The sequence below is a fragment of the Nicotiana tabacum genome, chromosome 17, assembly GCF_000715075.1.
Source record: "Nicotiana tabacum cultivar K326 chromosome 17, ASM71507v2, whole genome shotgun sequence".
NCBI lineage: Eukaryota > Viridiplantae > Streptophyta > Magnoliopsida > Solanales > Solanaceae > Nicotiana > Nicotiana tabacum.
In genome coordinates this window covers 98,161,109-98,185,468 of record NC_134096.1, presented here as the reverse complement: position 1 = coordinate 98,185,468, position 24,360 = coordinate 98,161,109, and the positions used below count along the sequence as shown (strand labels likewise).

The window sequence follows — 24,360 nt, the reverse complement described above, 5'->3', positions numbered from 1 at the left end:
CGTCTACCGGAGCAGACAGGACCCCGGCATCCTCCGGGATTATAAGAATAACTATTCTCTTGCGCTCGAGGTTCACGCTCGGAGGAGAAAATTGCTTCACTAGTTTTGGGCTCGAACTCGGCCCGCCCGCTCGCGAGGGCACATCCTTCTTTGGGACCTCCAAGTGACCAAGCCCAAAAGAATCCTCCAATGTAGCCATATCCATGCCGTTGAAGAACTTGTTGAGGGCATCGTCTAGGCCCTACGCTACCTCGCTTGACTACTCTTTGCCCGCTTGGGCCTCTTCGAGCTTGGACTCAGCATAGGAGGGTGTCTCCACGATGTCAATGACACTGGTTGCCTCCTTCGAAATAGGAGTGGCTTCCTGGGAGGCCACAATCTCCGTCTCTGCCTCTGGTTCCCGAGTTATACGAGGATCAACCTCATTGTCCCCTTTCACAGTCGTCGCCTGCTCCCCCTCATTAAGGGTCGACCCATGAGCAATGAAAAGGTCATCGTCTTCGGGCTCATCCCTGAGCCGGTAGAGAGAATCGGGGTCCGGTACCTTTTTCTTCTTTTTCTTCTTCTTCTCCTTCACGGCGGCCCCGGGCTCCCCCGAAACTGAGGGCTCAGCAAGTGAGGACGGATCATCCAATGGCCTAAGTTCGGTGGTCTTAGGCAAACCTGTAAGAAAAGAGAAAGGGTTAGCACTATGTAAGTTAATAGCATGGTGATAATTATTCAGGAAAGAACCTCACCATGAGAACGGGCTTCCCGTTTTCCCCTCGAATGTTTGTGCCATGCGCGCTCGGAGTACGGCATCTGCTTGTATATCCCCTCGATCCACTCCTTGAATCGGTAAATTGCATTGGGAACTTGGGCAACGGCAGCACGACCACAAATGCAGGAAATGAGAGAAAGAATAAAAAGAAATGAATACTCAAGAAAGACAATACTTACGGGATGTGTTCCACTCCTCAGGGAACGGCAGAAACATGGGAGGGATCAGGTCTTCGGTTTTCACCGGAACGAACCTCCCCTACCAGCCTCGGTCTCGGTCCTTGTCGATACTCAAGAAATGAGCCTTGCTTCCTCGGTGAACGAGCTTGATCAGTCCCCTTCAAAGATTCGGGGATTGTATAGGAGGAGTAGATGGTCGAAGGTGAACTGATGGGCTTCGGTATTGTTCACAAAATGGCGTAATAGGATCAAGATCCTCCAGAAAAACGGGTGGATTTACCCGAGGCACACCTCGTACCTTGTGCAGAAAGTAAGGACTATGGGGTCAACCGGGGCGAGCGTGAAAGGGTAAGTGTAAACACTCAAATACCCAATCATGTAAGTAGTAATATTGTCATTGGTATTAGGGACAATCACGTCCCTACCCTCCCATTTACAGTCCGCTCGGACTATGGGTAGGGTTTCTTCAGTGACTGAGCATATATATCTCCATGCTCCCTCGCCTCGGTCTTGTTGACTAGAGGCCTTCTCGGCATTAAAGTCGTTCCCGATAGAGCAACCCCCATATATGAAGCTCTTCATGGGGGGATCCTGAGCCACTTCAGGATCAACTACCTCGGCATCTGCGGCCGGGTGGGAAGATGAAGGAGCAGCCAGCAGAGGCACTGACTTGGAGGTTTTTGCCATTGTAATCTGGGAAATATGAAGGTCTGAAGATGTCATGACCTAGAATCCATTATAGGTCGTGATGGCGCCTAACACCGCTGTTAAGCAAGCAAACAATAATTAATTAACTTAATTACTCATTTTAGTATTTGAAATCACGATTTCCTTCAATTTAATAATAAAAGATGGACATTACAGAGTAAATAAAAATATTTTCACAATTTCAATACCAAACAACCCATAATCACCCCAAAACCCGGTGTCACAAGTGCATGAGCATCAACTAGGAAGTAAAATAAAATACAGCATCTGTCTGGAATACAAATTGGACAGGAAAAATATAAATACTCTGAAGTAGACTCTGTTGGCTGTGGATCGTAGTATAGAATGCAGCTCACCTAAGTTCCCGCAATAACCGCGCCTCTGCGCCTACAATGCCACTAGACATATACATACCTACACAAAAATGCACAGGAAGTGTAGTGTGAGTACGTAAATCAACGCGTACCTAGTAAGTATCTCGTCTAACCTCGAAGAAGTAGTGACGAGGGGTCGATTCCAACACTTTCTATGGGCTAACAATAAATACCGATATTATACTTAAGCATGGATTGTATGAAACAGTTGTAAACTCAATAAGAAAGAGTGAGTGGACAATTCTTTTATTAATAGGAAATTTTTACAAATTTATTCTCATCATTTAACAATTTATATCTCAAGCCAAAGAAGCAATATCAATTATAATTGGTTCCAAAGATTTATCATGCGTAAATTATGTCGATCTCGCATGGCCCGATCCAACATAGTATTTAAATTATGCACTGCCAAGGGTCGAACGACACGAACCATAGATGCATCTATCTGCTACCGAGGCGTTCGGCCTGCTCCACCAAAAAAAAGAGAAAACACATTAAATAACCAATTCAAGATTTATTAAGGGGCAAATATTCCAAGAATTTCAAATTCTCATTTAACGGTCAAGTAAATGAAGTTTAACCTTTTTACAATTCCTATGTCGAGTTTCTAAATGTTTTAAATAATTAAATTAACAAGTAGGGCGCAAACATCACAAGTACAACATGATATGGGTCCTAGACTACCCGGACATAAGCATAATAGTAGCTACGCACGGACTCTCGTCACCTCGTGCGTATATAGCCCCCACAAATAGAAGCACATAATAATTTGATTCACCTATGGGGTTAATTCCCTCTTATAAGGTTAGAAAGGAGACTTACCTCGCTCCGAAATTCTATAACCAGCTCCAAAGCCTTTCCAACAACTCAAACTGATGCCCATTGCTCCAAAACTAGTCAATAAATGTGCAAATCCATAAACATATACTCTAATACTCATTATAATTCAATTTACAATAATTTTCAACTCCGCTTGAAGAATCGACAAAATCACCCTCGGGCCCACGTGCCCGGATTTCGAAAATTTCTGAACATAACCATTACCCATAACATTACGAACTCAGATATATGATTTATTCCCAATTCCATGCCCAAATTCGTGGTTAAAATCCAAGAATACAAATTTCTAGATTTTTCTTTAAAATTCCAATTTCTACGAATTTTCATGTTTAAATCCATATATAAACCAAGTATTTAACTTGAAATAGGTGGGAATCACTTACCTTTACATAGATGATGAAAATCTCTCCTTGAAGCTCTCCAAAAATCGCCCAACCAAGTGAAAAATGAAGGAAAATAGCCAAACCCACGTACTTAAAAAAGCCTTCTGCCCAGCGATCGTCGCATCTGCGGACATATTTTTCATACCTGCGGTCTCGCTTTTGCAAGACAAAACGCGCTCATGCGGAATCTCCCTGGCTAGCAGTCCATCTCACCTGCGGAAGTTCTCTCGCTCATGCGCAAATCGCACGTGAGACACATCCTAGCGCATCTTCCGCACCTGCGGCAGTGGCTTCGCTTCTGCGCACACGCAGGTGCGCTGCCCGAGTCCGCTCCTGCGACCTTACACCCAGGCTGCCCATGTCTCTTCTGCATGCTTCTTCTCGCTTCTGTGAGGCCGCTTCTTCGGTCAATCCTCCGCAGAAGCGATTACACCAGCAACTAGATTTTCCTGGTATTTGCTCCTTTCAAAATCCGATTCGTTGATCATCCGGAATAGATTCGAGGCCCTCGGGACCTCAACCAAACCTACCAACAAGTCCCAAAATACAATACGGACTTAGTCGAGCCTTCCAATCACATCAAACAGCGCTAAAAACACGAATCACCCTCCAATTCAAACTTAATGAACTTTGAAACTTCAAACTTCTACAATTGATGTCGAAACCTATCAAATCATGTCCGATTGCCCTCAAATTTTGCATACAAGTCATAATTGACATTAAGGACCTACTCCAACTTCCAGAATCGAAATCCGACTCCGATATCAAAAAGTTTACTCCCGGACAAACTTCTCAAAAACCTTCAAATTTCTAATTTTCGCCAAATGACCCCGAAATGAACTACGGACCTCCAAATCCACATCCGGACGCGCTCCCAATACCAGAATCGCCATATGGAGCTATTCCCAGACTCGGAATCCCAAACGGACATCGATGACATTAAAATACACTTCAACCCAAATTAATGAAATCCTTCCAAAATACCAACTTTCCACAACATGTGTCGAAACACTCTCGGGTCATCCAAAACCCGATCCGGATATACGCCCAAGTCCAAAATCATCATACGAACATGTTGGAACCTTCAAATCCTGATTCCGAGGTCTTTTACTCAAAATCAATCCTTAGTCAATTCTTCCAACTTAAAACTTCTGAAATGAGAGTTTTCTTTCTAAATCAACCTCGAACTTCCCGAAATTCATTCCGACGCGCGCAAGTCATAATACCTGGAGCGAAACTACTCAAGGCCTCAAATCGCCGAATGACGTGCTAAAGCTCAAAACGACCGGTTGGGTCGTTACATAAGAAGAGTATGGAGGTTTGAAGAAAAATATAAAGATTTGAATATGGTATGAAGTTCTGGGTTGAAGGTTCAAAGAAAATGTATGAGGATTGAAGATGAAGATATGAAGGCTCAAAGAACAGTGTATGAAGATTTGGAGAAGTTAAAAGTCGTTCGAGAGTTCGAGGGTAAAATCTAGAATCGAAAAGTGGAAGAAGTGAAAAAGGTTGAAGCTTTTATAGGGGAAAAACAATCAATGCGCGACGTTTTGCATTAGAAGGCAGCCAGCCGGTGGCTAACACGTGTCCAAAGTCATAACGACACCACTGATGGGACGTTTCGATTTACCCGTCATCTCAGTTATAACGTGCGAAGGAAGGAACTGGGGTTCATCTATCGTTTCCCATCGTTTCAGCAAACTTACTCTATGAAAAATGAGTGGACTATCTGTATACGGGTAAAATCGGGGATAGTGCATTTCCCGATTTTCCAATGAAGAAAACAGAAGAAGGGCATGGACGCACTAGATTGAAATCGAGGCTGGGAGCCCTTCGTGTCGAGATCCATAAAAGGTGAACGATGTGTTCATTATCGGGCATGATAAAGCGACGCTTCCCGGACCCAGAACGAGTTCTAAGATCTCGAAAAATACGGTGAACGGTTACACACGACGGATAGAGGGCTGTGATATTCGTACCTAACTAGATATCACGGCGCAGATCTCGCTCGGTGTCGGTTACGGATCAGTAATTAACGAGAAAGAAAGATTTTTACCTTTTTTAGACTTGTACTAGGGATGAAATAAAACTCTCCTACTATATAAAGGGGAATTTTTCTTTTGTAACACGCGAATCAAAGCAATACAAATTCATTTTCTGCCTTTTAGCTACTGTTAAAGTTCTTGTTTACTTAACTTGTTCTTCATTCACGGCTGAGCTCGAATCGAGGGTCTGGTCGATGACGATGTTATTGTTTGATCTAAGTTCCGGCTAGGCCATAACATTACCCTCGCTCCGAAATTCTATAACCAGCTCCAAAACCTTTCCAACAACTCAAACTGATGCCCATTGCTCCAAAACTAGTCAATAAATGTGCAAATCCATAAACATATACTCTAATACTCATTATAATTCAATTTACAATAATTTTCAACTCCGCTTGAAGAATCGACAAAATCACCCTCGGGCCCACGTGCCCGGATTTCGAAAATTTCTGAACATAACCATTACCCATAACACTATGAACTCAGAAATATGATTTATTCCCAATTCCATGCCCAAATTCGTGGTTAAAATCCAAGAATACAAATTTCTAGATTTTTCTTTAAAATTCCAATTTCTACTAATTTTCATGTTTAAATCCATATATAAACCAAGTATTTAACTTGAAATAGGTGGGAATCACTTACCTTTACATAGATGATGAAAATCTCCCCTTGAAGCTCTCCAAAAATCGCCCAAGCAAGTGAAAAATGAAGGAAAATGGCCAAACCCACGTACTTAAAAAAGCCTTCTGCCCAGCGATCGTCGCATCTGCGGACATATTTTTCATACCTGCGGTCTCGCTTTTGCAAGACAAAACGCGCTCATGCGGAATCTCCCTGGCCAGCAGTCCATCTCACATGCGGAAGTTCTCTCGCTCCTGCGCAAATCTCACGTGAGACACATCCTAGCGCATCTTCCGCACCTGCGGCAGTGGCTTCGCTTCTGCGCACACGCAGGTGCGCTGCCCGAGTCCGCTCCTGCGACCTTACACCCAGGCTGCCCATGTCTCTTCTGCACGCTTCTTCTCGCTTCTGTGAGGCCGCTTCTTCGGTTAATCCTCCGCAGAAGCGATTACACCGGCAACTAGATTTTCCTGGTATTTGCTCCTTTCAAAATCTGATTCGTTGATCATCCGGAATAGATTCGAGGCCCTCGGGACCTCAACCAAACCTACCAACAAGTCCCAAAATACAATACGGACTTAGTCGAGCCTTCCAATCACATCAAACAGCGCTAAAAACACGAATCACCCTCCAATTCAAACTTAATGAACTTTGAAACTTCAAACTTCTACAATTGATGTCGAAACCTAACAAATCACGTCCGATTGCCCTCAAATTTTGCATACAAGTCATAATTGACATTAAGGACCTACTCCAACTTCCGGAATCGAAATCCGACTCCGATATCAAAAAGTTTACTCCCGGTCAAACTTCTCAAAAACCTTCAAATTTCTAATTTTCGCCAAATGACCCCGAAATGACCTACGGACCTCCAAATCCACATCCGGACGCGCTCCCAATACCAGAATCGCCATATGGAGCTATTCCCAGACTCGGAATCCCAAACGGACATCGATGACATTAAAATACACTTCAACCCAAATTAATGAAATCCTTCCAAAATACCAACTTTCCACAACATGTGTCGAAACACTCTCGGGTCATCCAAAACCCGATCCGGATATACGCCCAAGTCCAAAATCAACATACGAACATGTTGGAACCTTCAAATCCCGATTCCGAGGTCTTTTACTCAAAATCAATCCTTAGTCAATTCTTCCAACTTAAAACTTCTGAAATGAGAGTTTTCTTTCTAAATCAACCTCGAACTTCCCGAAATTCATTCCGACGCGCGCAAGTCATAATACCTGGAGCGAAACTACTCAAGGCCTCAAATCGCCGAATGACGTGCTAAAGCTCAAAACGACCGGTTGGGTCGTTACATAAGAAGAGTATGGAGGTTTGAAGAAAAATATGAAGATTTGAATATGGTATGAAGTTCTGGGTTGAAGGTTCAAAGAAAATGTATGAGGATTGAAGATGAAGATATGAAGGCTCAAAGAACAGTGTATGAAGATTTGGAGAAGTTAAAAGTCGTTCGAGAGTTCGAGGGTAAAATCTAGAATCGAAAAGTGGAAGAAGTGAAAAAGGTTGAAGCTTTTATAGGGGAAAAACAATCAATGCGCGACGTTTTGCATTAGAAGGCAGCCAGCCGGTGGCTAACACGTGTCCAAAGTCATAACGACACCACTGATGGAACGTTTCGATTTACCCGTCATCTCAGTTATAACGTGCGAAGGAAGGAACTGGGGTTCATCTATCGTTTCCCATCGTTTCAGCAAACTTACTCTCCGAAAAATGAGTGGACTATCTGTATACGGGTAAAATCGGGGATAGTGCATTTCCCGATTTTCCAATGAAGAAAACAGAAGAAGGGCATGGACGCACTAGATTGAAACTGAGGCTGGGAGCCCTTCGTGTCGAGATCCATAAAAGGTGAACGATGTGTTCATTATCGGGCATGATAAAGCGACGCTCCCCGGACCCAGAACGAGTTCTAAGATCTCGGAAAATATGGTGAACGGTAACACACGACGGATAGAGGGCTGTGATATTCGTACCTAACTAGATATCACGGCGCAGATCTCGCTCGGTGTCGGTTACGGATCAGTAATTAACGAGAAAGAAAGATTTTTACCTTTTTTAGACTTGTACTAGGGATGAAATGAAACTCTCCTACTATATAAAGGGGAATTTTTCTTTTGTAACACGCGAATCAAAGCAATACAAATTCATTTTCTGCCTTTTAGCTACTGTTAAAGTTCTTGTTTACTTAACTTGTTCTTCATTCACGGCTGAGCTCGAATCGAGGGTCTGGTCGATGACGATGTTATTGTTTGATCTAAGTTCCGGCTAGGCCATAACATTACAATTGATTTGATCGTTTATTTTATCTTTAACTTATTTATCTAATATTATTGATTATTTGTGTTGAATTAAACCACATATCCTTAATTCTACTTCTTCAACGTCATCGAGCAAAGAGAATGAGAGATCTATTATCAAGTTTCTACTCTCTAAATCCTAATTCTACTTCTTCAACATCGTCTCTCAATGTTGCTTCTAATCGTGAATTCTCTGGCCGAATCCTCTAGGGTTACTACAATTGAAAATACTTCTACAGGTTCAGTTAATCTACAGTGTGTACACCAACATGTGACGGCTATAAGTACTAGTATCAAAGGTAAGGAAGTAATGGATATTGAAATAGCGAAGACATTTGCATCATTGTTGCCACTACCACCACGGCGGCAGAGAAGCAAGTCTCCTGCTGTGAGCTTTTTTAGGCGGGTCGAGCAGAAAGAAAATGCTGGGAAAAAGAGTGGCAAGAGGAAAAGTATTCTCTCTTCTTCAGATGTAGTTTCAGAGGAAAAATACATTGTATTATGTACAAATACATTCAAATACATTGTATTTTTGTATAAATATATTTTTTCGCTTGTATTTATGTATTCTGAAGGTCTGTATTTTTTGAATACAGCCGAATATCACTGTGTTTTGTTATTTTTTGTTATTTGAATACAGTCGAATTGAATACAATGTATAGTAGTGAATAATGAATATCTGTGAATTGAATACAATGTATACAGTTGAATTGAATAGAACGGTATACACCCTATTTTCTTGATTTTTTGTTGTTTGGATATAACTGAATTCAATATAGTGAAATTGAATACAATTCAATATTGCGCTTTCTGTTATTAAACACATGTAATTACTATTTTTTAGGTGGATTACCTCACTATATTTATAAATACATTCGCGCGAATACATGTAATACATAATTAAACAATTGTAATCCCTATTTTTTACCTCACTGTATTTATAAATACAGTCGCGTGAATATATGGAATACAACACAATAGCAGCGAAATTTATGTAGAATTGATTTTGTTGAGTTAAATTAGGAGTGATACATGCTAATTGTTGCTCTTTCCGTTATTAAACAGTTGGACTCGCCTATTTTTTAGGCGAATTCCGTTGTTGTATTCATGAATACAGTAGTGCGAATACTGTCGCACAGCTGGATTCCCCTATTTTTAGGCGAATTCCACTACTGTATTCATGAATACAGTAGCACGAATACAGCGAATACAGTCGCATAACAACTAAATAGTAGCTTTAGGAAGCAATTATGTGTATGGTAGCTATAGGAAATTAATAGCCACTAAACAATAGTGGCTTCTGAAAATTTCTTTATGTTGTCTTTGGTTGAGGATATTATATAATTCCCGCACTGGGTTATGTGAGAAGTTATGTATACTTTATGCAGGATAGAACATGGCCATTCTATTTGAACATGCTAAATCTTATTACGGATTATCATCTATACAATACTTTGGTTATTACACCGTAACAAAAAGCTTTTCCTTGAAATGTTTCCTATAGATGCAAAATACGCTTGAAGCTTTTCCTTGTCAATATCAGAAGACCATCTTGTTCCTCCGCGTGCTTGAAAAGACGACATACAACAAGGCTCATAATATTTATGCTTGTAGATTTCTGAATCTGAAAGCTTTTCCAAGTGACTGTCCAAACACACCCAGATTCCATCTCCTTTCTGGTTAACTTTGTCCAAACCCAAGTGTCATCATTATAACCAGCAAGACTAGCCGGAAACTCCCGGTGCTCTATTGACCGTAGGCAATTTTGGAGACTAAAGCAATAATAAGGACCATTTGCTCTAAAGTTGGCGAACATCTACTGAAGATTTTGGACAAATGTTTCCCAGATTCTAAGCTGCCTTGATGTGAAAATTTCAGTATGAGATAACTCAAATATCAACTGAATCATAATAATGGGAACAGAATATATTGAATAGCAAGGAGGAGGAAATCTTACCTTAGCCAACTTTTCACGCAGACAATTAAACAAAAGATGTGGCAGCGGTTCTCCTCATCTTGAAGGGGAAAAATTAGTTCTGCCTAAAGATACAAGCTGGTAAGTCGAGGAGAGTCCACCTTAACTCTACTTCACATGTACACTGATACAGGGAGGCATAAAGGTGCAATGTCAACGTACAATAACATGCCTGAAGTAAAATCTGTCAATTGGCACTTGCTGGAAAAGGAAATTTAGCAAGAACAATTTGTTTGCAGAGAGTTGAAGAATCAATTCATTAGATTAGTAGCACCTCATTCGGTCTTGGTGCCCTTCTGCACGGCTAAGTCTATTTTTGCATCAAGTCAGCTAGAAGCATCTGTTGCACCTCATTGACTCCATTTGCCTTCTGTCTTTATATGATAAGATTTCATGTCAAAATTTATAGTTTTGCACATTTCGCCTTCTATTTCTCATGGAACGCCTTGGTAAGTTTTGCAGCATCATAGCCCGTGTCTTGCCATCGGGTTGAAGGCCTCTCTCACGCATTTCCGTGTACAGCTTCTTAGCCAAATCAATCTTCCCTGTTAAAAACATCCCTTGAATAGCAGCATTGTAAAGTGATCCATTTGGTGCAGAAAGCTGCAAAATATAAGTTTAAGAATTGAAACAACTTAGTCCTGGATAATCATAGTTTGATAGCTTCTATGCTTCCTTCCTCCCTAATCACTTCCATCCAATGTCAAAGATTTTTTTAAAAAAAACTTAAGGAATTGAACAGAGAAATAATCAAGTCAATAATCAACACTCCCTGTAGTTTTTTCCCAATAGGTTTGAGTTTCTGATATTCCAAATTGCAGATTTCCGTACAAGTCATGATGCATCAGCAAGTTTACTCTCAAATAAAATCTTACCCCGAAAAAGAAAAAGCACAATCAAATACACAGTTAAAGGCTTATAGCATATACTCCAAGCCTGTAAACTTCATCTATTTGGAACATGACAGGGAGGTTAAAGAAGGGAACAGCTATGTTAGAAGAAGATGTAAATCATGATGAATCAGCACGTTTACTCTCAAATAAATTCTTAACCCAAAAAAAGATAAAGAACAATCAAATACATAATCGCCCTTCTCAAGACAAACAATAAAACAATCAAATCAACAGTTGTAGCATATTCTCTGAGCCCATAAACTTAATCTATATGCGATATGGCAGGGAAGTTGAAGAAGGGAATAGTTATGTTACAAGTAGATGCAATGAATGTCTGACTTACTTTTAGTATTTCCACTGCTTCATTCCAGAGAGAACCCCAGATGCAAACTCTCATCAACGACAATAGAGTAAATATGTCAGGAGAATGTTTTTTGCGAACCATGCGGTAATAAACTTGTAACGCAACCTTGGGCCTTCTCGCTACCTCACAAGCTCCAATTACTTGATTATAGGATGCAGTTGAAACCGGAATTTCGGAAGCCTCCATCTGCCACAGTATCTGTATAGCTTTGTCCCACAACCCAAGTCTGTGGCACGATGTCAAAATAGTATTGTATATATGCACATTCAAAATGACACTTTGAAGATTCCTGATTCTCTCAAAGAGCTGAAGTGCCTCTGAATATCGATTTGCCCTGTTTAAGGCATTGAGCAATGAATTCCATGTGTACGCGTCAGGTGCATGACCTAGTGATTTCATCAACTCATAAACTTCAAAGGAAAGTTTGACTTTGCCAGCTTTTCCAAGTGAGTTGATCACTGCGTTGCATGCTCTTTCATTTGGCTTCAGCTCGTTGTCCAACATATATTGCAAGACGTTCAATGCAGAATCATACTTGCCCTCCCTAGAGTATGCTCCAATAATAGCATGCATTGTATCACCTTCTGGGCTCAATCCATTTCGAATCAACTCACTGTATGCATCAATAGCTAATTCATTCTGACCACAACGAACAAACGTGCAAACTAGTAGACGGTAAGTGACTATCGTTCCAACTTGACCATTATCCTTCAAAATGTTCCAGATCTTTTGTGCCTGATACCAGCTGTTTGCTTTTGCAAAAATGGATATCATCGTGTTGTATACAACAATGTCAATTTTTTCTTTAAGATTCTTACTGCTTATCAATTCACTGAACATGTTCATTGCTGCATTACAACCCCGAGCATCAGCAACTGCCTTCAGAATCAAGCTATAAGTGTGGCCAGTTGTTAGCCCACTAGCCTTCATGGAGTTGAAGTTTTTTAAAGCAATATCAAGCATTCCATTCCTCAAGAGACTTGAAAGAAGGGAATTACATGCATGTAAATCAGGTTTAAGACTTGAGAAAGTCATCGACTTGTATATCGCCAATGCACTTTTGGGTTTATTTTGCCTGCTGAGCTTCAAGATCCTTTTTGACAATACCTCCTCATTCGTCTCTTCTAAGTACATAATCACATCCTCACCCGAATTTTTAGTTTCTTCAAGAAAACTTGAAGGTTGGTTTGTATCAAGATTTCCAATATTTGAATTCGTCAAACAGTCCTTACGAGACAATTCCAGCTTATATGCATCATTGGTTGAATTTCCGTTTTGGACATCAGAATCCTCACTCTCTCTATCACACACGGATTCAAGTTCACAAGGGACATTCAGAGCTATGCTGCACAGGTTATTCACTTCCTTGAAGCTAAATAAAACTGATGGTAACTTTAGCTGTGAAAATCCAAACATAGTGCAATTTTCAGAAACATACACCAGATTAGAACCATTAAAACTAAGACACCCTTTTACTTTTCCAGTATAAAGAGCGAATATCTCACGTGGGTATCTTAACTTAGCCCTTCTTGAATAACAAAATCGATTGTTCTTCTCATTCCCATGTAAGTAAACTGCCAAAGTAGGTAAGTTTTTTATCACATGTACCATACTCGCTGCGCAAGGTACAACAACCTCATAAAACAAGAATATCTCACCTAATTCAAGACTAGAACAATAGAGCCACCACCTGAAGAAATTCAACAGATTTTAAGGACAATAACAAATTAAAGTTTCAATCTGTATCATTCAATTTAAGCAAATGAAATGGTTGATAATTGAAAGAGGAGAGTATGCATGTCATATTCGTTATCTGCAAGAACCAAACGCAACCTTAAAACTGTAACTTTTGGTTTTGCAAAGAGCTCAAAGAATTGAAATTTACCTGAAATTTAGAAGGTATAGTAGATATAGCTCGAGGGTAACTTGACTGCTTCAGCACACAAATGGAGACACAAAACAGAATTGACAGTTGGCCGAGCAAGTAAAACACTCGAACTGCACTTGAGAAAAACTAGGATATTTGAGGGAAAACGGATAGAAGAGAATTTACAAAAATCTACTGGCATAATGGGCCTTGAATAGTGGGCCTTAGATAAGATCCAGCCCATTTTTGTCTGCGACCGTGAAGCAACTTTTATTCACCACAACTAAATCCCGGTTGATTTTAACCAAGCTGAGACTCAAGAATAAAGTCCGTAGAAGATTAAATATTCAAAAAGATAAATCTAAATCATACGAAAGGAAATATATTTTATACATTTTAGTTTGCTTCTCATAATCACTAGAATACCTTGTATCTTGCTAGTGAATATACTGAAAATAATTTAGTTTCAGTAGGAGTAACATAATAGGTTTGAGAATTAAGATTTTGAGTTTAATTATTTGTTGGCTTGTAACCATTTTCATAATTTCAGGGCCCAAGGAAAAATTTAATGCTTTATTAGTTTTAAACTTAGTATATAAATATATTTTCAACATGTAAATTCATTCGGTACGTTTTGGTATTTTTTTGATTTATTTTCATAAAATTAAAAACTTACCCTAATTATCGGTAAGGTTATAGATCTATATAAAAACCTTATTAAAAGAAACCTAAAAATCGATTCGGTAAGGTACGATTGGGTCGGTTTAGTCGATTTTTAAATATCCATTGACACCCTTGACTCTCTCTATACTCAGTCAATTAATTATTTAAATGCACTTTAATTCAAAACTAGTTGAGATTAATTACATGAATTTGCTGAGTCTGTTACATATTATTCGAGTCTGATAGAGTTTTGTCTAGGACTACTAGCGGTTTTTGTTGTGTGCACACCATTTCTCTCATTTTGCATAGTATGGGGTTATTTATTGTCTCTTTCGATCCTGATTATTATTTTTCTGGTTTCTTTTGTTGTTACGGATTTATTCTTTTGTTCTTTTCTGATAGTATTGTCTTGTCTGTTGAGCCGAGGGTCTTTCGGAAATAGCCTCCCCACCTCCGGTAAGGGTAAGGTCTGCGTACACTCTACCTTCCCCATACCTCACTAGTGAGATTCTACTGGGTTGTTGATGTTGTTGTTTATTTCATTCCAACACCAAAAGTTGTCGTTTAAGACATACTAGACGTCTTTACTATTAGAGTATTCTCCAAATCTCGCATTTGTTCCTCTGCAGATATATACATCTTTAACCAAATTAAAAGGTCAAGTGGCAAAGGCAAACAACTTGTAGTCATATCTTTAACCAAATTAAAAGATCTTGTGGCAAACAACTTATTGTCATAGAGGAAAAGTAGTTGCAAACGTGCAATGATAATTCGCACCATTCTCCCGATATCTTTGCTCCTCTTTATACAACTTTCTCCTTATCTTCAACTAAAGGAATCAGACTAAGCTGGAGAAATCAACTATCTCTTTTATACAACTATCTCTTTATTGTCGTAGCTTGTTTGGCCAAGCCGGAGAAATTAGCTTATTTTGAGATGTGCTTTTATTAAAAGTGCTTTTGAAAAAAGTACTTTTGAAGAGAAACAATTTGTGTTTGGCTAATCACTCTAAAAAGCACTTTTGAACAATAATTTGTGTTTGGCCAAACTTTTCAGAAAGTGCTTTTAAGTATCAAATTACGAATAAAACATGAATAAATTTACTTAATAGTTAATATTATAAGTAAATAAATAATCTTAAAAATTTATTATTACAGGCAATAATTAAATCTTTTTATTTTATTTAAGTTAAATACTTAAATATGAAAATAAAATTTAAAAGTACTTAATTCTTTTAATATAAGTTAAATATATTAAAAATCATTCAACAAATATAAAAGCATTCACCCCTAAATTTACTATATATTAGAAAGCTATCCTAAAAATAATAAGAAATATTTATACATTAATATCCTAAGTATTAGGTTTAACAGTTATTTTGGTATATACTATATTTTGTTAAAGGTATTTTTGGTAAAAAGAAAAGTCAAAACTGCTTTTGCTTCTACTTTTGAAAAAAAGCTACGTTTTCTGCTTTTCAAAAAATGTTTCGGCTTCTTCCCAAAAGCACTTTTTTCCCCGAGAAAAACTTGGCCAAACAACTCAAGTTAGGAAAAAAGTGTTTTTGAAAAAAAAAATCACTTTTGACCTCTTGAGAAGCTTGGCCAAACAGGCTATAAGATAAAAGGCAATCTCATCATTACAACCCAAGGGCACACGAAAAAATAACAATTCAATGGCCATAAAAAGGCCGATTAGTGACGAAAAGGAACGTCTAGAGGCAGTTGTAACATTTCTTACACTTAAATCTTTCCCCCAAGAAGGGGATGGCAGAGTTCCTACCTTCGCTAGAAAGGCAGGTATGTAGGCCAGGGACCGGGGAGGGGGGAGGGAGAGGGGGAAGAGGATTGTTCTTAAGCTGAAAGAATGGCAAGACTCGGCAGCACCAGAATCGCATATAATTTTTCAAAATTTACATGGTGTAACTTAACTGCTTCACAACAAACAACAATGAAATGTTACAGATTCCAACGTGTCACTCAAATAAGATGCACATTTGAGATCATAAAATATACAAAGAAACTCTGATGGTGCTTTGTTACAACTGAGACACAATGGACAGGAATAGGATTCCATTGGACTGCGCTGGTCAGAGAAGTTTGGGAAGTGACAAGCTTGCGGAGAAACAACTCCATGTCCACTGAAAGAGACCTTCCACTGAATGGCTCTATGACTAGATCTCTCAGTGAACAGCACCCACCAAGTTCCCAAATCGATGGAAACCCGTCTAACACCTGTGGATAAAGCAATATATCAATTGCAGACAGTGATGCAGTAGAACAATCCAAGGACTTCTATCATCTTTTTCCTATCTGATCAACAAAAATAAATAAGATAATGAGAAACATGATTCAATATATAAAAGGTTAACAGCAGAACTCTCCGCCACGTTAAATTGGCAACATGCCAGTGCTGAAATAAAATTGCCAATATATTTATGTCAAGCATACAAATGTAAATTTTGACAACGTAATACCTGCATTTATGCATCACTGTGATCTGAAGCTTCCTCAGAATCAGACAAGGGCAAGAGGGTACATATCCCAAGCACATGCCCGTTAAGGCACACATAATACTCAATTGCATCTTCATAAGCACCCAATCTACAGCTGGCACTAGCTGGTATCATTTTTGCTTGCAGCATGCTCCACAGTTTCGCCTTACAGTAAGGGCACACTTCTGTTGGATGGAGCTGAGCCTCTCTCTTAATCAACATTTTACGAACTTTTGAGGAAGCAAAGGATTTAAATATTCCCCGAAAAAATCCAATATCCCCCTCATCTCCTTGGTCAAGATGCTCGCAAGGATCAGAAACATACAAAACATCTGTCCTGCATTGTGGTAACAGAAAGCTCTTTCCGGAGGTCCTAGAGAACCTAGTTCTATAAACAAAGTGTCCTGGAATGTGGATGCTATTGAATAAGCCACCTTTATTACATCCAGAGCAGTAAATAAGAAGCTTTCCAAGAGCTCTCCAGTTCCCATCAACACTATGACTCCCACTAGACTGTAAATCAAGCATCATTTTGGGAGCTCTAGTCTTACAAAACTCCTTCCAGAGCACTCTCTTTGCAAGGTCATCAAACCATTTGCATACACAAGATAAACTTGCAATCGACTTAGGATTCCAATTCAATTGCTGAAAAACCAGAAATATAATTTCTTCGTTAAGATGCCCTTTTGTACACTTACAACTTGCTGAGTGTATGCAGCGATACTGCTTAGTAATAATCATCGTCTACAACTGCAGCCACCACAATTGAAATGACAACAAAAATTAGATCATATATTTCTAGTACTTTCACAAAGATGACATCAAATACCAAAGATACTTCAAATTGGCTGTAAAATGTGTAAGATCAAGGACTGCTTAGTGGCATAAACAATGAAAATATGTCTCTAGTCGACAACCCTATATATGAACCAATCATGCTAGTATGCTGAATGTAAGATCAGAGGATTTCCAAAAGCCCCATTCAATAGCAAGTAATCTCTTTACTTATCACTTGATAGTTTTACTTTTACCACATCACCATTGATTGATTAAAGACCGGATTAGATTTCGTTAATGAATCATTAGCCAATGATAGTTATCAAGAAAAACAATTTACCCATGAATGGTTTTGCAGAACCATAAAGACCAGAGGTAACAGAAAAGAAGTATTCAAGATTTAGAATCATCGTCTCTTTGAACATAGGCCAAGATCCATGAGGTCAATATCGTAATTATACTGCACCAGAACTTCGTGGTACCCAACTAATGGCCCATGACATGAGAGAAAACAAAGAATTAAAAATGAGAAAGTTTGGAAGAACCGAAACCTGTAAGCTGAGGATGAGTAAAGATAATGTAGCTTTTAAACAAGCTTAGAGATACGGACTCCAGAGGGTAGAATTTAAAGATGGCACCGGCTCAGAACTTACAAGTGTTTGATTTCACAGCCATTAAAGGATGAACTTACTGGTCCAGGGCCGGCTCTAATGGTCTAGCTACTAAGGCTTGTGCCTTAGGCCCCCAAATTTGGAGGGCCCCATATTTTAGAAATAATAGGTTTATAGGTAAATAAAATAAAATGTATAATACTTTTAGTTACAAAAGTAGATTTTTTAATATAAAAGGAGAAAAGCTTTTTTAGATATGTAAATAAAGTAACCGTTTGACTTACTTAAAAATGGGTAGTATGAATATTTTTCCAATGTGTGAATCGAAATTAATTTGACAAGGAAAACAGTACAAGTAGAAGATACTATATACTCAATCAAATAAAAAAGACTTGATTCTTTTCCAAATATTTATATTGCTTTCAAAATAGTGTTAACAGTTCCTAAGGAAACAACTTTTTAAAATTTAAAATTGATAAAATCTTAGCAAAGATCAACAATGTCTCAAGAAAGATTTAATGGGTTAGGCTATATTATCAATTAAAAAGAAATTATTGAACGAAAACGATTATAATTTTTTTTAATAACTTTGCATCTCAAAAAGCTAGAATGGTAGACTTCAAGTAAAAATATATATTATAATATTTAAAAAAATTAGGCCTCACATTAAACTTTGGCTTTAGGCCTCACATGTGCTTGAGCCGCCCTTGTACTGGTCACATAAGCAGATGGGATATATTTATGGCTGGATGCTAGTTCCCTATATCTAGCTCCAAATAAACATAGGATCATAAATGTCTCCTAATATACAGTAGCGTCAGATATGGAGGTGAACAATATGCTTCAGTTGGGAAAGCAGTCTGACAATAGAGCATAGGAGTTCGGCTACTCTAAGCACAAGAAGGAATTGTAGCTAGTAAGAAGAGCCTACTTGTGGGTTATTTCTACGCTTCATGCTCATTTAGTATAACATAAAATGTTTTTCTGGGAAATCATTCATTTTATAGTGTTTGGTTGGTAATAAAAGTAGGTGATAAATGGTAATCGTACAACAAGTAGCATAGGCTATAAGGATAATGTACTGGGTTTTATTTCTTCGTATTAAAGGGTTGAAAACAATGTCTAAGTGCTGATTTAAACAAGTAGAAAGTAAGAGGTTGGACATTTAAATGAATGAAGTTCTTATCCCCCTTTTGGTGGAGATAGATCCCTTCGATAAAACATTTTTCATTGTTCAACATAACCAAATATTGGAAACTGACTTCGTAAAGGAAACCATTTTTTGCAGCACAACGCACTCATGCATCACTTAGTGCAAGCAAAAAACCCATTCTAGATTCTAGATATCACATCAGGCCTTTGTAAAGAAGGAATAAAGAGCTATACTGTTCATTTTTTATAATTAAAAACCATGGAAGATAACAAAAGTTTAAAATTATTAGAAATCATAATCCAACGTTTATATAATTGGAATGATTTAGTAAACAATTACACATTTACGACTTTCACTCCAACAAACTAATAGTGAAAATAGGATGTAAATATTTACATTTTCCCCTGTTTTGTGAGAAAGTTGGTCTTTTACACCAAAAGCCAGATCAGTACAAGCAACAAATTTGCATTTATTATCACATAAGAAGCAAATAAAAAACAAATCAGCTAGTGAAAATCACTTAGAATTATAACAAATCGGAGCTGAGGTTTCATCATGCAGCTGAAGAAAACAAAGCCCTATCAATCCAACTCACATTTCTTATTCTACATTTTAGGATTAGGGTTTTTGTCTCAGGAAAGTCAGAGAAGCAGGGAGCTTACAACTTGGAGTGGCCGGAGAAGAGATCGGAGAAGTTCGCCGGAGAGAAGCAAGTTATCGGCGGAGCGAGCGTGAGCGGAGAGTGGTGATGGTTGGTTCAATGGACTTGGAGAAAGAAAATTGACTGAGCCGCTTCAGCTGACGCCTACTGTGGCGTCATTCTGAATTGTCCACTTGAAACCAATCAAATGATATTTTGGGACCCGTTTTTGAACCCACTCCTTCTTTAATGTCCCCCCAAAACGGCTAAGAAGATACTTGGGCTTGTCAACATCACAAGTAAGGCCCAATTTTCGATCGATACGATAACCCGATTGTCTTACGGATAAAATCCTCAAATAGTCACATTTTAGCGGACTTACACAAATAGCCCTCAAAGTGGATGGTCTTAAATTTTTATCCCAGCTAACCCTATGCGTAGAAACTTCAAATTTAACAAATGATGTACCTCCCTTGCCCCATTGGTAACTGTATAGGATAAAATTCGCCCTAGAATATTTAGGGTGATATAGTATCAAGGAAAGAGTCAGTCGAGGTCGGTTAAGGAGCAGCAAGACTCATGGTCGAGATGTCAATAATGACTGAGGTCGAGCACCGCAGATAGAGCAGTAACGGCTAGTTTGTAAAATAGGATATTAGTGAATATTCTATGCACTTGTACTATTAGGGTTTGCTAGAGATATGTCTCGGATAAATAAGGGGATAGAGAAGGGAAAAGGCATGTAATATTCACTTGATAAGAACACTTTTAGAAGAAGATTTCATCTCTTGTAAAAATACAAAGATTATCTTTTTATCAAGATTTTTGTCTATATTATTCCATATTTTTTCACCAGATCCGAGAATAATTCGAACAAACCTTGAATTTATCTGTCATTCATCATTGTCAGGAGGAACATTCGTCCAATCCATCCTTTATTAGGTGAATCATTCCTATTATTTACTTAAAATATCATTTATTGTTATTTATTGCTAGTTACACCTCCATTATTGCTCATTCTTTATGAACGTTTTGTGCCTATCATTGTCAATATTTCACTGGATCTGTCCCATCTCACACACATTTTTAAGATTCGCATCTAGAGTTATTATCTTTAATTAGATTCAACCCATTATTACATAAATTTAATAGTTTAGCCGAAAGTTACACTTTTTGGTCAAGCAATTTGGCGCCGTCTGTGGGGATCTTCTAGTTAAATCTTTTAGTTTCTTCTAGATCTACAATCGACATTGGTCACTAACGTAAAAAAATAAAAAACAAAACAAGAACAAGAATTTCTCTTTTTCTCTTATTATATACATATATCTAATATGGCAGGTAACAGAGACGAAAGAAGAAGAATAATGAGCGACCTCCCAACCAACCTCATGAACATCATCCATGAGGGCTCTGAAGCAGTGGTCGAGGACACAATATCCAATGCCTCTCCCAGGCGAGGTGGGTCACTCCCTCCCCACTGCACCATCATAAAATTTATTGGTAAGATATCCTACACATCCGCGGTAGAGGAAGCACCGCCAGCAATAAAGAAGCTCCTTGAGGCCTGGCTAACTGATACGCTAACCAGCGTCCTCCATAAGTCCGTTCGGGATACGACCACAAAAAATGCAATAACTTGTGTTATGCCACCAGTGGACGAGCAACATGATCAACTTCCTCCTTCTCCTCCCGCAACGACAAGTATTACTCATAATTTTTTTTAGCAATGTAGGTGAAGACGCTCTCACGACCATTCTGAAAAGGATGGAGGAAATGAAAAATAATAACAAGTTGCTTCGGGACCAAATGAGAGAACACCAAGAAAAGGTCGATAAAATACCGGGCGCTCCCAAGCTCTTGCCGAAGAGAGACACCAGTCGGTTCGTAGAGCAGCCACATAGCGACGACGCCTCCCCACATGCCATACCAAAGACCTTCAAAATGTCACCCTACTTGAAAATATATGACGGCACGACCGATCCGAGGACCATGTGACCCACTATGTCACTGTTGTGAAAGGCAATGACCTCGCCAAAGAACAAGTATCCTTCATTTTGCTGAAATAATTTGGCGAGACCCTCACTGGAGGAGCATTAACGTGGTATTCGTAGATGCCCATGGGTTCCATCAAAACATTTGAAGAAATGGCTGACAAGTTCGTAACGGCCCATGTTGGGGCCAAAAAGGCAGAGGCGAGAGTAAACGACATATCCGCAATCATACAGTCGTCGGGAGGGGGATTGAGGGACTTTCTCGACCGATTCAACCGAGTAAGAATGACCTTACCGAATGTATCGGAAGGGATGGCCGTCACATCTTTCCAAAATGGGTTGAGCAGAAATGATTCAAGGGAAACAAGAAAGTTATTGAGTCGGCTTATGAAGTACCCACCCCCTCCCCCCACGACTTGGGACGAAATACATAATGCATATTGCGCCAAAGTCCGAGCAGACGAGGATAACCTCAATGGGCCAACCTATCGACTGACTTCGGTGCAGGCGGAATCCAGGAAAGATCGAAGAAATGATGTCCGAAGGGATCTCGTGGCCTCACGACCTAACCGAGAACGACATCTCCCATATGTCAGGACCACCGTTGCATCTTCATCCCGCCATGATGATGGCCCACTCCGATCGAGAACGGGGACTCACCGGAACGAGAGAGGTATGCCCCATTTATTATCCGCTCACAATTTTTTTTTGTCACCTACAGAGATACTATACGCCTTAGAGAAGCTAGGGCTGAAAGTGAAGTGGCCACAAAAGATGAGGTCAGACCCAAATACCAGAAAATCAAACGCCCTCTGTGAGTTCCATCAAGAGCGAGGACATAAAACCTAAGATTGCATCGCCCTAAGACCGGGGGCCGTAAACATGCTACGACAGGGATACCTCAAAGAATTGTTGAGCGACCGGGGAAGGACCAACTTCCCAGGGAAGGACCAACATCAAGGGCCGCCAAAACCGCCCTTGCCGGCCCGCACCATCCACATGATCATTGGTGGCGAGGATGACGCCTTCATCAACAGTGTGAAGTTCACCACAACCCACAAGCTCAAACGGTCGATCACCCACGAATGGTATGATGAACTCGAAGAAAGTATCATATTCGATAAGTCAGATACCAACGGTTTAGCCTTCATTCACTATGATGCTCTTGTTATCACTTTACGAATTTTAGATACTGATGTAAGACAATTATGGTAGACGATTAGAGCGGTACATGCATTATCCATCCTCGAGTACTTGCACAAATGAAACTCGAAGATAATATCGTGTCGCGCTATATCACACTAACAGGCTTTAATAATGCAGTTGAGCGAACATCCGGCGAGATCACACTCCATGTCCTAGCGGGTGGCGACACTCGGGAAATTAAAATCCATATCATGGACCAGGATACGGCATACAACGCCATAATAGGGCGACCATGGATACACACCATGAGAGCCATCCCCTTTAGCTTGTACCAAGTCATCAAATTTCTAACTCCATGGGGAATATTCAACATACGAGGAGAATAATGCACTTCTAGGAATGCTACTGCATCGTCTTAGATTGTACGACCACCCAACAAACAAAAGAAAAAGAAAAAGAGGCATAACAATAATAGGGTCGAGGTCGGTATGCGATGACTACGATGATGTCATCAGAGATCCCAATACGGTCGAGGCCGCATGATCGACCATAGAGGACCTCGACCCCGTTCAGTTAGACAGCAATGACCACAGCAAGAAAGCTTACATCGGTTGTAAGCTTCAGGAACAAGGTAAATTTCGTGAATATTTAACTGCTAATGCGGACTTGTTTGCGTTTAGCCATGTAGATATGCCAGGTATCCCAAAGTAGATCTCCACGCACAAATTCTATCCCCCGGTGAGGCAGGTTAGGCATATGTTCAACTCTGCAATTAATGACACAGTACATGAAGAAGTGGAAAAATTGTTGGAAAATAGCTCCGTCGGGGAGTCGAAGTACCCCTAATGGGTCGCCAACGTAGTCATAGTGAAAAAGAAGAATGGCAAATGGCAAATGTGCGTAGATTTCACTGACCTGAACAAAGCTTTCCTCAAGGATTCATTTCCACTACCTCATATCGACCAACTTATCAACGCAACGACCGAGCACAAGCTACTAAGCTTCTTGGATGCCTACTCGGGCTATAATCAGATCCTCGTGGAGGAAGAGGACCAGGAAAAAACCACCTTCATCACCCACTAGGGGACGTACTGCTACAGGGTCATGCCATTCGGACTAAAAAATGCGGGAGCAACTTACCAAAGGTTAGTGACGAAGATGTTCAAAGACCAACTCGGTAAAACGATGGAAGTCTACATAGACGACATGCTGGTCAAATCCAAAAGGAAAGAAGATCACATCGACCACTTGAGAGAAGCCTTCGGCATACTCAGGCAATACGGCATAAAACTGAACCCCGAATAATGTGCATTCGGCATGGCCTCGAGAAAATTCTTGGGTTTCCTAGTTTTGCAGCGAGGTATCGAGGTCAATCCCGATCAAATCAAGGCCATCGAAGGGATACCAGAGCACTTGACCACCAAAAAATAGGTCTAGAGGTTGACTGGTCGTATCGCCGCCCTTTCGAGATTCATTTCGCGATCCTCCGATCGGTGCCATAAGTTCTTCGGCGTAGTAAAAAAGGAGAACGGCCTCCAGTGGACCCCTG

The 24,360-nt window shown here is 39.6% G+C and overlaps 2 protein-coding genes across 7 annotated transcripts; both read right to left on the bottom strand.

The window, feature by feature from the left end:
• Nucleotides 1-9,643: 9,643 nt before the first annotated feature.
• LOC107777868 (pentatricopeptide repeat-containing protein At3g29290-like) lies at nucleotides 9,644-13,489 on the bottom strand. Of its 5 annotated transcripts, none has more exons than XM_075234718.1 (5): nucleotides 13,355-13,489; nucleotides 11,449-13,159; nucleotides 10,487-10,815; nucleotides 10,195-10,384; nucleotides 9,644-10,092 (listed from the first exon to the last, which is right to left on the bottom strand). In XM_075234718.1, exons 2-3 carry the CDS (start codon nucleotides 13,078-13,080, stop codon nucleotides 10,609-10,611), a joined length of 1,839 nt encoding a protein of 612 aa, XP_075090819.1. In that variant the 5' UTR covers nucleotides 13,081-13,159; nucleotides 13,355-13,489; the 3' UTR covers nucleotides 9,644-10,092; nucleotides 10,195-10,384; nucleotides 10,487-10,608. The 5 variants fall into 5 exon arrangements, with proteins under 5 accessions (XP_075090819.1, XP_075090820.1, XP_075090821.1 ...); XM_075234719.1 differs by having other exon boundaries at nucleotides 10,195-10,336; XM_075234720.1 differs by having other exon boundaries at nucleotides 10,195-10,815; nucleotides 11,449-13,043; nucleotides 13,128-13,159.
• A 2,386-nt stretch (nucleotides 13,490-15,875) lies between these two features.
• LOC107777867 (EID1-like F-box protein 2) lies at nucleotides 15,876-19,874 on the bottom strand. 2 transcript variants are annotated; one of them, XM_016598029.2, is made up of 3 exons: nucleotides 19,697-19,874; nucleotides 16,476-17,243; nucleotides 15,876-16,311 (listed from the first exon to the last, which is right to left on the bottom strand). In XM_016598029.2, exon 2 carries the CDS (start codon nucleotides 17,232-17,234, stop codon nucleotides 16,482-16,484), a length of 753 nt encoding a protein of 250 aa, XP_016453515.1. In that variant the 5' UTR covers nucleotides 17,235-17,243; nucleotides 19,697-19,874; the 3' UTR covers nucleotides 15,876-16,311; nucleotides 16,476-16,481. The 2 variants fall into 2 exon arrangements, with proteins under 2 accessions (XP_016453515.1, XP_016453514.1); XM_016598028.2 differs by having other exon boundaries at nucleotides 15,876-16,233.
• Nucleotides 19,875-24,360: the final 4,486 nt, after the last annotated feature.